At 37.2% G+C, this 14,035-nt stretch overlaps 1 protein-coding gene across 5 annotated transcripts in view; it reads left to right on the forward strand.

Annotated features, from left to right (window-relative positions):
• vps13d (vacuolar protein sorting 13 homolog D) overlaps window positions 1–14,035 on the forward strand; it is a 297,670-nt gene that overhangs the window by 219,724 nt on the left and 63,911 nt on the right. For all 5 annotated transcript variants that reach the window (XM_043675640.1, XM_043675641.1, XM_043675643.1 and 2 more), the window contains one exon: window positions 1,591–1,758. In XM_043675640.1, the coding sequence (XP_043531575.1) occupies window positions 1,591–1,758 (168 nt within the window). The remainder of the gene's footprint in view (window positions 1–1,590; window positions 1,759–14,035) is intronic.

A 14,035-nucleotide genomic window follows, 5' to 3' on the forward strand; every position in this document is an offset into this window, starting at 1 on the left:
AAAGTTGCCCCTTGGGTCTCTTTTATATCTTTCCCCTCTCACCCTAAACCTATGCCCTCTAGTTCTGGACTCCCTGACCCCAGGAAAAAGACTTTGTCCATTTATCCTATCCATGCCCCTCATAATTTTGTAAACCTCTATAAGGTCACCCCTCAGCCTCCAAAGATCCATGGAAAACAGCCCCAGCCTGTTCAGCCTTTCCCTATAGCTCAAATGCTCCAACCTGGCAACATCCTTGTAAATATTTTCTGAACCCTTTCAAGTTTCACAACATCTTTCCGATAGGAAGGAGAACAGAATTGCATGCAATATTCCAACAGTGGCCTAACCAATGTCCTGTACAGCCGCAACATGACCTCCCAACTCCTGTACTCAATACTCTGACCAATAAAGGAAAGCATACCAAACGTCTTCTTCACTATCCAATCTACCTGCGACTCCACTTTCAAGGAGATATGAACCTGCATTCCAAGTTCTCTTTGTTCAGTAACACTCTCTTGGACCTTACCATTAAGTGTATAAGTCCTGCTAAGATTTGCTTTCCCAAAATGCAGCACCTCGCATTTATCTGAATTAAACTCCATCTGCCACTTCTCAGCCCATTTGCCCATCTGGTCCAGATCCTGTTGTAATCTGAGGTTACCCTCTTCGCTAGCCACTACACCTCCAATTTTGGTGTCATCTGCAAACTTATTAACTGTACCTCTTATGCTCGCATCCAAATCATTTATGTAAATAACAAAAGTAGAGGACCCAGCACTGATCCTTGTGGCACTCCACTGGTCACAGGCCTCCAGTCTGAAAACAACCCTTCACCACCACCTTTGAGCCAGTTCTGTATCCAAGTGGCTAGCTTTCCCTTTATTCCATGAGATCTAACCTTGCTAATCAGTCTCCCATGGGGAACCTTGTCGAACACCTTACTGAAGTCCATATAGATCACATCTACTGCTCTGCCCTCATCAATCCTCTTTGTTACTTCTTCAAAAACCTCAATCAAGTTTGTGAGACATGATTTCCCATGCACAAAGCCATGTTGATTATCCTTTGGTGGGCTCCTCAGGTGCCCGATGCTAATGGAACATCAAAATTACCATTATGAAGGAAGTATCTGAAAATAATTGAGTATAAAAAGTGCCTACATCATTTGTGCTCTTTTTCCCATTTGACCCTAATCTAAATTGTTTACCAAGTCATAGTTCTGTTCGAACATTTCTGTCAGTTGAATGGGAACCATAGCGTAATGATATTGTCCCTAGACAGCCAATCCAGAGAATTTAAATTTTTTTAAAACCTGGAAATAAGAAGCTTGTACCTAAAGAAGAAGTCACCAGAAAGCTGTTTAATTGTCAGAAAAATACAACTGATGACGTACACTACGATGAGAACAAAAACTTGCCCAGCCTGGCCTCTATCAGGCAGTAATCCCATGAACTATGACCATTAATTGGTCTTTTAAATAGTCTCAACAACCATTTAGGTATACAGTCATCTTCTCAAATTTGGCCTATAAAGGAATGCCCACTTCACCAGAATGTTTTTTTTAAACAAGTCCACTTGAAAGGCAGTAAAATGTGTCTTTATCCTCAGGAGTTGATGAGTCAAGCAACTCGAATCCTAGGCTCGGTAGATTTTTTGGGTAATCCCATGGGACTTCTGAATGATGTTTCGGAAGGTGTCTCCGGGCTGATCAAATATGGAAATGTTGGAGGCTTGATACGAAATGTCACACATGGTGTCTCCAATTCAGCTGCTAAGGTATTGTACACAACCATAATCATGCTGTTTGATGATTTTTCATTAGGTTGCTGTTCATATGTGGAGATTTTTATCCATCTATTTCCTAAGAATTTTTCTTTTAAATGGAAATCTTTGAGCAAGTGATCAGCATCCTGAGTTATAAGTTTGATTTAGCCTGTAATATGTTGATGCCTTAGTACTGAAAATCTTAAAGTTGGAAAATCAGTGGGATCATCAATGTTACTAAAATTACATGTAAAATTCACAATTATAGTGGGTGTTTTATTTTCACAAATAATTGTGCTAAGTTCACTTGACATTGCAACTGCAACTATGTATCAAAAAACAATTCACTGAGACGTTTTTTGACCATCATGAGATTGTGGATGATGTTATGACTCCATGTTCATATTATTTATCAATAAAAATGCCCAGCCAGTATATTTATGTATTTGCCTTTCCAACCAAGAGTTGTTCATGACGCAAGCATTTTGAGCTGGACTACACTAAAGTGATTACAAGCCTGTCATTAGAGGAATGGAACCAGCCAGACGTAACATATTAAATGTATTTCAGTTTGACACAGTGTGAAGTTCTTCATGAATACTGATCTTTTAAAATTGCGTACTAACATCGGTAGACAAATAAGTTCATTAAATTCTACTTGAGACCTTCAACTCTGCTCAGTGGAAACATGAATCAAAGAATCAGATGCACAGGTATGTGTGCCCAACTTGTGACGATTCCAATTTTCTGGTAATTAAATTTCATTTGCATTCTTGACCTTGTTTGCAACTTTCTATCACAAAGAATTGCAAGAGAAGTCTGCAACAAGAACATTTAAAAGTAAGCAAAGTGCTATAAAAACCAATTAGTTCCATCTGTATATGTAATGAGGAAAGACCACTTAATTTTACACATGAAAGCTCTTCCTAGAACTGGAAACTGTAAGAATATTGTGAGTCATATTCTTGTATTCCTTTTCCATGGGGGATTTGGTTATCTCCACACAGAACTGCAGCAGTAAATACTTTGTGTCATTGGCTGTTAACAGGAAATGATTGGCTGTTAACTGAATCTGGGAAGTCAAACAAGTGGGAGCTGTAGGAACAGCAATAGCTATAATTAAGAAATCTTTTAATTCGGAATGTAAAATTCTTCCTTGTCTATTTCTTTATTTCACAATTGCTATAAATACCAGCATATAAGTTGCACCTTAATTTGAGGGCTGCCAGGAGGAGGTAAGATGGAGTTGAGGCCATTGTTGTTATTTATATAGTAGTAAGGACAGTTTTCTTGTTTCTAAACCTAAATCTCAATGCTCTCTATGGGCTAGTATCAATCATGGTATGGAGTAGCCTTGCTATGTTTCTAGACCGTAACTAGTGAATGATTGTTTATATAGAAAATGGTTCGATATTGTCCAATTCAGTGAGTAAATAAAATGTGAATACAAGTTCATGTTTGGGACAAAGGTGCAAAGCTCTGTAGAATCAGAGTAAATGTTAGGCACTGGACATGGAGGGTTGTGCACGTGAGCCATGGCCTACTATTATTCCAGATTAATACCCTGATGAAATTTGGAGTTTCAGTTTCTGCTCTCAAGTGAAAGAGTTTGAAAGGAAAATAGTTTAGGGCAATGTTTAGTGTCATTACTATTGTAACATTTCACTGTATTAAACTAAGGAATTTGATGAAGAACAAAACCTATAAACAAGATTTTATTACAGTTGAGATGGGGAACAAACTTTACTACTTAATCTGTTGGTAATGTAAAGGCTGGGGGAGAGAAAGTGACTACGGTAGTTGCTCTGGTTTTCATCATATAATTAATAAATGAAACAAATTAATGTATCCCATTGAATTAAACAACAGCTCAGAGGTATGGGCAGAGGTAAAAGAGGACATAGAAGAATAAAGTCCCATTCACTAGAGCATGTCATTTATGGTTGGTTAAGGTAATTTTGGTAGTATGATTGTTATGATCCCAGCTGATGTTATTACTGAACAAATAGAATTGAAATCTGATTTGATAGATGTTTTTCTTTTGAGTGTATCAAGGTGGTCTTTCACTAAAACACAAACACACAATGCTACAGATTCAGATTTAACAATAAAACAAGTTTATTGTGCAAAAGACATGAAGATAAACTAGTGGGGTGCCACAGGGTACAGTCTCTGGACCCCAGCTATTTACAATCTACATTAACGATTTGGATAAAGGGATAGAAGGCCATATAGCCAAATTTGCAGATGACACAAAGATAGTGGGATGATAAATTGCAATGAGAAAATAAGAACCTTACAAATGGATGTAGATAGTTTAGGAGAGTGGACCAAAATGTGGCAGACGGGGTTTAACATGGATAAATGAGCGGTCATGCATTTTGGTCAGAAAAATGGGAAGGCAGCCTATGATCTAAATTGGGGGAGACCTTGGGATCCTCCGGTGCAGAGAGATCTGGGTGTCATTATTCATGGGTCATAGAAAACTAGCATGCAGGTACAGCAGATAATAGAGAAAGTGAAGGGAATGTTGGCTTTTATAGCTAATTGAATAGAATATAAAGGTAAGTAAGTATTGTTGCGACTATACAAGGCATTGGTGAGACCCCATCTGAAGTATTATGCACAGTTTTGGATCCCTTTTTTGAGGAAAGATGCAGTGGCATTGGAGGTAGTTCAGAAGAGGTTCACTAGATTGATCCCAGAGATGAGAGGGGCTTGTCATATGAAGAGAGATTGAACAGTTTAGGCCTACACTCTCTGGAATTTAGAAGAACGAGGGGAGATCAAATTGAGTTATTTAAGATGATATAAGGTATGGATAAAATAGACATGGAGAGGATGCTTCCTCTAGTGGGGCATTCTAGGACGAGAGATCACAGTCTTAGGATAAGGGATTAATAAATTTAAAATAGAGTTGAGGAGAAATTACTTCTCCCAAAATCCCCCCACCCCCCCCCCCACCCCAAAGGATTGTAATTTTGTGGGATTCGCTCCTGTAAAGTGCGGTGAATGCTGGGACAGTGAGTAAATGTAAGGAGGAGTTAGAGTTTTAAATGATAATGGGTGAAGGGTTATGCGAAGAAGGCAGGAAAATGGGGGTGAGGAGCGTATCAGTCATGATCGAATGACAGTGCAGATTCAATGAGCCAATAGCCTAATTCTGCCCCTTTATCTTGTGAACTTGTGATAAAATCGAATAAACCAAACAATTAATTTATAATACAAATTGAAGGTAAAATGCAATCCCATTAACCCCAACAACACTACTTTACAGTACTCCTATTAGAGAGTATTTCTTTCTCTTTCACATCTGTTGAGCCACAGTTTCAATTCCCAGTCTTGAAAATCTGGTGGCCTCTTCCTAGTGTCATCCTAAATTTAGACTTTCTTAGCTTCTCATAATCCCTTCAGGATTTTAACCAAACACCTCTAGTCTGGAACTTTTAAACTAAATGCCTTCCGCTGAGGTAACCTCATTCTTAATATTCCTAAAACTACTTCCCTTTCTTGGAAGCAACTGTTTACACATTGATCTTCAGGCAAGATTTTTGCAAACTGCCCCAAACTGAAGCTAAAATCTTTTTTATATAAGCTGTGGGTATATCTCCTAAGCCCAAAAAAAACAACTCTAGAATCTTCTATCTGAAAACCTAATGCACTGCGCTGTTTGCTTTGTTCCCTCCTAAGCACTTCCAATGTAAACAAATCCCTATTAATCTCCCGGAAGTTCTCTCTACTATTGTGATTTAAAAGAAATCACCACGGCTTCAGAAATATTTACCAGTAAACCATTAATCCCTTCAGGCACGCAGAAAACACCTTTCACTAGTTCAAAATTCAAAAATCGAAAAAATTAATAATTAAAAAGTGTGGAACCACACATCCTACATCACACCTGCCCCCAGAAAAGAATGAAAATGCAACTTTCATAGATAAAAAAATTATCTTAAAACCACTTTTGTGTCACAATGACAACTGTAACATGTTGACATTAAACTTACAGTGAGATATACAACAGCAACATTTTACCTAAATATATGGGCACCACATCACTTGTGTCCTTTGTATGGGCTATTCATAAAACAGCTACAATAACATTTTCTTTTCTAAGTGCATCAACAATTTTCAGATTATATATTTGGATAATTAGACTCCATGAGGAAATCATGAGTAGTTGTCCCCAAATATTTCTAAGAAAATCTAAGGATTGTGACCCATAAAAATGAGTTTTTTCTACTTTGTTGCTGACTTATGTTTCAGAACAAAGAGATTTTGGAGTGCAGGTTTATAGTTCCTTGGAAGTTGTGTCTCAGGTAGATAGGATAGTGAAGAAGGCGTTTGGTTTGCTTGTCTTTATTGGTCAGTACATTGTGTATAGGAATTGGGAGATCATGTTGTGGCTGTACAGGACGTTGGCTCGGCCTTTATTGGAATACTGTGTGCAATTCTGGTCTCCCTGCTTTAGGAAGGATGTTGTGAAACTTATAAATCTTTTCTGAGCCCTTTTAAGGATGCTGCCAGGGTTGAATGGTTTGAGCTGTATGGAGAGGCTGAATAGATTGGGGCTATTTTCCCTGGAGTGTCAGAGGCAAAGGGAAGACTTTATAGAGGTTTATAAAATCATGGGTATGGATAGGGTAAATAGACAAAGTCTTTTTCCTTGGGTGAGGGAGTAGATGGCATAGATTTGAAGGTAAGAGGGGAAAGATATAAAAGTGACCTAAAGGGCAACTTGTTCACAGAGAGGAAGGTGTGTATTTGGAATGAGCTGCTAGAAGAAGTGGCGGATGTTGATACAATTACAACATTTAAAAAGCATAAGAATGGGAATATGAATAAGAAGGGTTTAGAGGAATATGGGCCAAGTGGGACTAGATTAAATTAGCGTATTTGGTTGGTATGGACGAATTGGACCGAAGGGTCTGTTTCCATGCTCTACATCTCTATGACTGTATGTAAGTTGAAAAATAGATTGATAGCATAGTTTTTGAGTTTTGGTTTATGAATTTCACTTCAATTAATTTAAGTAGTCCTCTCATCTCTTGCCTATATTTAGTTCAAAGGACTAAATACTGTGGACTCATTACATAGCAAGTAGTAACAAAAGGAATTCCTTTCTCTCAATCATTAGGACAGTCTTGTCAATAAGCATTAATCATGGTCTTCTAAGATTGATGTCAACTTTCCATTGGTAAGCTGAAGAGGTAAATTATTTCATTCCGAAACGATTTTTCATTGCTTTGAATATTTGGGATGTAACATTCGAGCCTTGATCTGATTTTATTCCTTTAGTTGATCTAAATCTTGTAAAATAACTTTTCTACTTGCAGTTTTGCTGTCATTTTTCCTAACAAACTTCTTCAGGAAATCTTGTGGAAACCTCCATAATTATTAAAAGATACTGGTTTCTGTTCCTGGTTTTAGGTATTTAAATTTATTGAAGACCTTGTTAAACATTTTTTCAAAAGCTGGTATTAAATTTCAACATGCAGATTTATTTGAGGATTGGGGTTTACTCCACTACCTGACATGTAGGGCAAGATTTGACTATATCTTTTTAAGTAATTCTGGCCAATAAAATGTTTTAATATTTTAGCCAGTGTTTTCCTAATATCGAAGTGATCTGACATTGGAATTTTGTGAACCGCTCATAAAAGTTCAACATGATACCTGGGTGGGACTACCAACTGTTGGACCACTGCTGTTCCCTCATCAGCTGGTATTTGGGATGGTCGCCATTTCCTCATTAAAGTTTTGTATTTCAAATAATAGTATTCAGGTACTGTTTCAGATTCAGTCACTCAGTAGGCTGTTTGGTATAACTTTTTCAATTCCAAATCAGTTTGTTGCATTTCAATTGAAGACAATGAACTAAACAGTTCAGCCACCTTCTTTTCACCTTCCTCCTTTTTTGTTAAACTTTTAAAATTGTATCCGAAAGCTGAATTTCCAAATCATGTTCCTATTTTGTAGACTCTTTTTCTTCCTGTATATTTTGTAAGCCTGCGTGTCAGCGCACAATCACATAGGATATTGCTGTTGTAATATTTGTTTCTTCCATTGCCACTGGTGGTTCCCACCTTTGGTGAAGCCAAAATCCTTGAACCTGCCAGTTGTTTCCCAAAATAAAGTCAATTCCTTGTATCAGAATTTGTTTAAATACTCGATCACAGCCTTTTCCATATTCCAAGTCACTCTTTAATCCAATTCTGTATAATGTGACTGGTTTGTAACCTCTGTGCATGCCTTCAATTAGTATTTGTTCCAGTGTCTTCATTTCTTTGTTTATTCCTTTGATTCAAAACATAAAGATTCAAAAACTTGCTAAGAGCCCATAGTTATGATCCCAGCTGATGTTATTACTGGACAGGTCAGATACCAAACTGAAATCTGGCTTGATTAGACCATATTTTGTTCATTCTTGATTTTAACAAGGTGGTCTTTCACTGGAACACAGGCAATGCTGCAGATTAGCTTTTAACAATAAAACAAATTTATTACGCAAAAGAAATGAAGATAAAATTGAATAAAACCAAACTGTTTGCATGTGACATATTTAAATATTGCAAAACACACAGTAAAATACAATCATATTAAACCCAATAAAAACCATTTATCGTGCTCAGACTATAGAGAATTTCCTTCTCTTTCTGTGGTTCAGTTTAACTGAGGCTTCAATAACCAGTCTTGAAAATCTGATAGTCTCTTCCTAGATTCTTCATGTAACTGAGCTGAGACTTCCTCGGCTTCAGGTCACCCCATTAGGCTTTCAAGTCTGAAACTTAAAATATACTGCTTACACTGAGGTAACCTCTTCCTTAACTGTCTGCAAATTATCTCCCTTTTGCAGGAGCAATTGTTTTACACATCCAATTTCAGTTAAGACTTCTGCAAACTGCCCCAAGTTATAGGTGCTACCCCTAAGTCCAAAAATAAACAATTCCAGAATCTTATATATGAAAACCCAATGGACTTGTCTGTTCTCCCAATGTAAACAAATCCCCATTACTTTCAAGGAAGACACTAATAAAGTGTTTTAAAATAAATTGCCATGACTATTTGAATACTTACAATCTCATTTCTAAACCCTTATAGATGCACAGAAAACTGTCATGCCATTAGTTCAAAATTCAAAAATCTAAAAATAAATGATATTAGAAAATATTTAAATTACAGGTGTTACATCACAGTGAAGAACATAAATCTAATTAAAGGCACTCAAAATATAGAATTGCAGACAAGAGAGATTTGAACTGAAATGATAACAGCATATTTATAGACTTGAGAGATGAAAGGGTGCAGAGGAATCATGGATTTTGTTGTTTTAAAAAGATTGTAACAGCCCTCCAGGAACTATTAATAATGATACCTTTCAAAGTGAGCAAAGGGAAGATCAGTGCTCCAGAGCTTAATGGGAATTAAACCAAAGGACCAAAAAGTGGGTCTCATAGTTGTTGTGAGATAAGTTTGGGGCAGACATGAGAGAAAATTTGAGAGAAACCTAGGTAGGATAGATAACAATGCAAAGCATATATGAAAGAGGTTAAATAGAATAATCCCCAACTTGGCAAAAGTGAGGACTGCAGAAGCTGGAGATCAGAGTCAAGATTAGAGTGGTGCTAGAAAAGCACATCAGGTCAGGCAGCATCCGAGGATTAGGAAAATTGACGTTTCAGGCAGGAGTCCACAACTTGACCTGGTTTATAAACAATAAACACAAGGGGCAAGATTTAAGTGCCGCAGTATCAAATAGCAATGGTATAAATTGAAAAACAGGATATTGCAGATGCTAGCAATCTGAAATAAAAATAGAAAATTCCCGAAGTACTCAGGTCAAGCAACAGATTGAATGACATACAAACAAAGAGCAAGAGTAAGTCACCTGGTCCTGATGTGATTTTAACATCAGTTCAACATTCCTGCATACTCCCATAATCTTTCATCTTCTTGATAATGAAGTATCTATCTGGCTCTGCCTTAAAAATATATAAGGCTTCTGCATCCAATGCATTTTGAGGAAGGAAATTCCAAAGACATTTAACCCTCTGTGAGAAAAACTATTTCTTCATCTGTGTTAAATGTGCAACCACTTAGTTTTAAACTATCACCTAGTTCTAGATTCTCGCAAATATTCTTCCACCATCCACCAGGTCAAGTCCTCTCAGGATCTTGTATGTTTTAATTAAGTCACTTTAGACTGTTCTAAACTCCAGAGGACACAGGCTTAGCCTGTTTAGCCTTTCCTGATAAGGCAATCCACTCATTCCAAATATTAGTCTAATAAACTCTATGACAGAAGAGTTATTCTTACAGTACCAAAGGAATGGTATAAGAAAAGAAATGAGAAATGCCTAGAGCGACTGTGCTGCTTTCTGAGGAAAAGTATCAAAGCAAATAAAGAAAAGAAAATAAACTCTCGGCAGAATGTATGGCCTAAAATTGAGGAACTCAGTTAAGTCCAACAAGCTGCGAAGTTCCATATTGAAAGATGAGGCGCTGTTCCATAATTTACTGTACTGTTTCTGTGAAACAAAGAAAAGACATGGCTGCTTCACCTGGAAAATGTGTTTGGGGCCTTCATCATTAAGGAGAGAGGAAATAAAAGTTTTGTTTAAACCATGGGCACCATGAGAAGGAAATGTAGTAGTAAGGTGACTGAGGAATAGATCAGGGTTTTACAGAGGGAACACTCCCTTCAGAATGCTGAAATAGGCAGCTAGGAGATGCTATATTTAGTAGTGGCACCTTGCTGGAAATACAGAAATGGTAGAAAATGATCTGTTTAATACAGAGGCTGGTTGGATGAATGGTGAGGGCAAGTAGCACCCTATTCTGGTTCTTTGAGGGAAGGGAAGAGGTGAAGTGAGGGGAAAAGTTGCAGGCATTTGAGCAGAGGTGTTCAGTGATGGGATGTCCATGGAGAAGAGAAGATGGTAAGGACCAGGGAACTGGAAACTTTTCCACTGACTGGGGCATCAAAAGAGTCATAAAGATTGATGGGGAGAGCTTGGGCAAAGGGAGAAAGAGTCAGCATAGAAAGAAATCCATTCACCAGGACCAGAACTTGGTGAATCCATAGGTCTGCTAGGATAGTGCTGCTTATAGATCTTGGTTGGGAAACTCCAAGTTGAGGGTGGCAGTGGCAGATTACCGGAGGAAATGAGACCAGTGACAACTCTGAAAACAATTACTTGGTATTCATGGTCCATGTTGAGCTAGGAGAAAGTGTCAGAGTGTTGGTATTCAACCCTTCTAAGGCAGAGGTCAATTTGTCAGGCGAATCTGCTATCCCTTGGTTTGATAACCGTGTCGGGCTTAGACCTGAGAGAATATAGTCCAAATGAGTAAATTGAGCGGGAAATTTAGGTAAGCAATATCATGCTAGCAGTTCTCAATGCAATGATCACAATCAACAGGCCAGAGGGAAGGGTCCAAGTTAGGGGGAGACTATTGGCACAAACCACATTCAAATTTTTCGATCAATGCTGCCACCAGTCAGGGAATTATGGTACATTGCATGCAGAAGAGAAATGTATCAAAATATAAATTAAAAAATCAGATAACAAAAATTTAAAAATGAGGTGTAGTTTACCTCAGTTACAGTTCTCATCAATGTAGATGTAGTAGGATTAAAAAAAATGTGTGCCTGTTTCATTTTGCAAAGGCTTTTCATATCCACTAAAGTGAATAAAAGAAATTGTTTTACTAGTCTTATTAATTGCAGAGCATGACCTGGAACCAGAGCGCTTTATGAGTATTATCTGTGTTTGTCTTTTTGGTTTTGTTGAGAACATATTGGAATAATGTGGCAGTTCTAGTTCATATAAAAAAATAATTGCTTTTCCATTTTGTCGCAGAGCTCCACTAGGCGAACTCTCTCCGTTTCAGTCTAACCCATTGAGAGCAGTTCAACATATTTATCTTGGCAAGCAGCTGAGGTTGAAAGAAAGTTCACATCAGCTGGCTCTGCACTTGTCCTTTTGCTACACAGTCTATCTTTTTGGTTTAAACAGTACTTTGATCCTAAATATAGTCACCAGAGAGAAATTCTTCTCAAGCCTGCACTTCAAATATTTTTCTTATTATGGTTCATATGAAAGAGAATAAACTAGAGGAATGTATAAAGATGAACTTTTCAGTTTTCGTTGACAAAGAAGTTATTTTAAGTTGCATCTTTGTCAGTCACATTTAACAAATTATAACAACTGTGGTAATAGTGGGTCTCATCTTATTGTACTGCAATCTATAAAGCGTGGATGTTGATTTACGAACTCTTGAGAAGAAGCAGCAATATTTCTTCATGCAATTTTATTCTGAATACAATCAGTGTTAACTTCACCTATAATTTTGAAGTTGTATTGCAATAAGTGGTCAAAACTGTGATGTGACTGGCCATTTTTATAAATTAGGGGTGACTCTCCAAGCACTGTAAAGTGTTAAGTAAGGCTGTCTTACTGTGTTTGTGTGATGAGCCAGCAGCTGCAGTTTTATGCAGAGATCTGCAGATGTTCCATTTTAAATGGTTTTAGGTTGCATCCAAAATAATTTACAGCACCCTGTTTGTACTACAGTGCATGGAAAGGTCAGTTGGAAATTTATCCCTGTTTGTAAATTATTTGTCCAAACTTTTGTAACATGACTAATTCAGTACATTTATACAAAGATGGAATAATATTATTCAGAATTAGCACAACAAATGTTTAATAATGGTAAATGTTTTGATCTGATTCTACTAATTCTGACCTGTAACGTTTATGCTTCGTACACCTGTTAATTTTCCCAAGGTAATTTCAGTGCTGGTTATAATTTACAACCTGCTGGGTGTTGGGCCAGATATGGTTTTTGCATGAGGTCTTCTGGGTGGATGAGGTCCTACTAGTTGGAGTTTACACGTTGCTTTTATATTCCTGTGATCAAGCTATCCAGAGCTGGTTGAGAGGATTTTTTTTACTGGAGATTCATAATCACATTGTTTTATCATGAAAGTTATTGTAGGAGGGATCATTATATTAATAATATTTTGCTGTCTGTTAATGAGTACTAATAGGACTTGATCAGATTTTAATTGAATCGCAAAATTGTGCAAGTGTCTGTGTTCTGGGAAAAAAATGGTTTTCCCTGCCTTCTTAACCAAGCTTTTGGTTATTTGACATCCATTTTTGTTGCTCATTATCATACTTCATATTACCCCTCTGAACTGCCTTAGGACATTAATTTAATCGCAGTATAAAAATAATAAGTTGTTGCCATTCAGAGGTTTTGTAGATATAATGTAGGAGAAAAATAGTTTTCTAATGTAGGAGGGAAACCAACACACTGTTCAAGTAATCTGGCAAAGAAATTGCAAAACTAAACAGCACACATGATCGAAATCTGATCAAATACAGGCATTCTACAAATTTGCAGCAAGTCAGTAAGCATCTGATCTACAAAGATGTTACCATTTGGAGTGTGATTCATTCTTTATTAAAGGCTACACCCAGGATACTAATCTTTCACTTGCTGTTTGACCTGCGATCTTACTGTTCTTAAGAAATATTAAAACTAAGGAATGCAGCTTCCATCTATTGGCCACTTTAAAAAGTTGCTTCAATGCTGTTGTGCTGCCACTGACTCTAGGTACATGGTCTCAAGCAGCCATTGGCATCTTAAGTAAACTTTGGTTTTATTCATAGCGCACAGTGACTACATAAACATTTAATAAATGCAACATGAGCCCCGTGCATTGGGAATTAATGGCACTGCTGTGGTGTTTAAACCTCTATAAATCACTACAGCAAAATAAACTGAGTTTCCAGAAACCCCCAAAAATTGTGAATGCCAGCAGCTAGTCCTCTGAATTTGTCCTCTGAAAATTAATCTAGAGTACGTTCTGAAAGTGACTCTTGTCTGATGAGAGAGATTGGTGGACAGGCAAGATGCAAGAAGTACACCTTGGAGGAAGGTATTTTTGCCTGGTTTTAAACATCCCCATTAATACAGTCGAAAATATTTGAGCTTATTTATCTCAGGAAATGTTATGGGATATAATGTAGTCTAAAGTTCCATATGAATAGAAAGCTGCTCTCCATATTTGTACCAATGTCACAAAACTTAGCCTTCAATGTGTCAGATTTGATCACAAGAATTTCATTTACTCTTTAATGGTGGGAATAGCAACTTGAACTATAATCTACATGGCAAAAGGTTGCTGCGAACTCTATTTTACTTGTTTAATTCCACTTTGCTGAGCATTTATTTACAACCGTTTGAAAAGGCACTTCTTCACTTAAGTAGGATGTTCTAT

The sequence above is a fragment of the Chiloscyllium plagiosum genome, chromosome 34, assembly GCF_004010195.1.
Source record: "Chiloscyllium plagiosum isolate BGI_BamShark_2017 chromosome 34, ASM401019v2, whole genome shotgun sequence".
Classification (NCBI taxonomy): Eukaryota; Metazoa; Chordata; class Chondrichthyes; order Orectolobiformes; family Hemiscylliidae; genus Chiloscyllium; species Chiloscyllium plagiosum.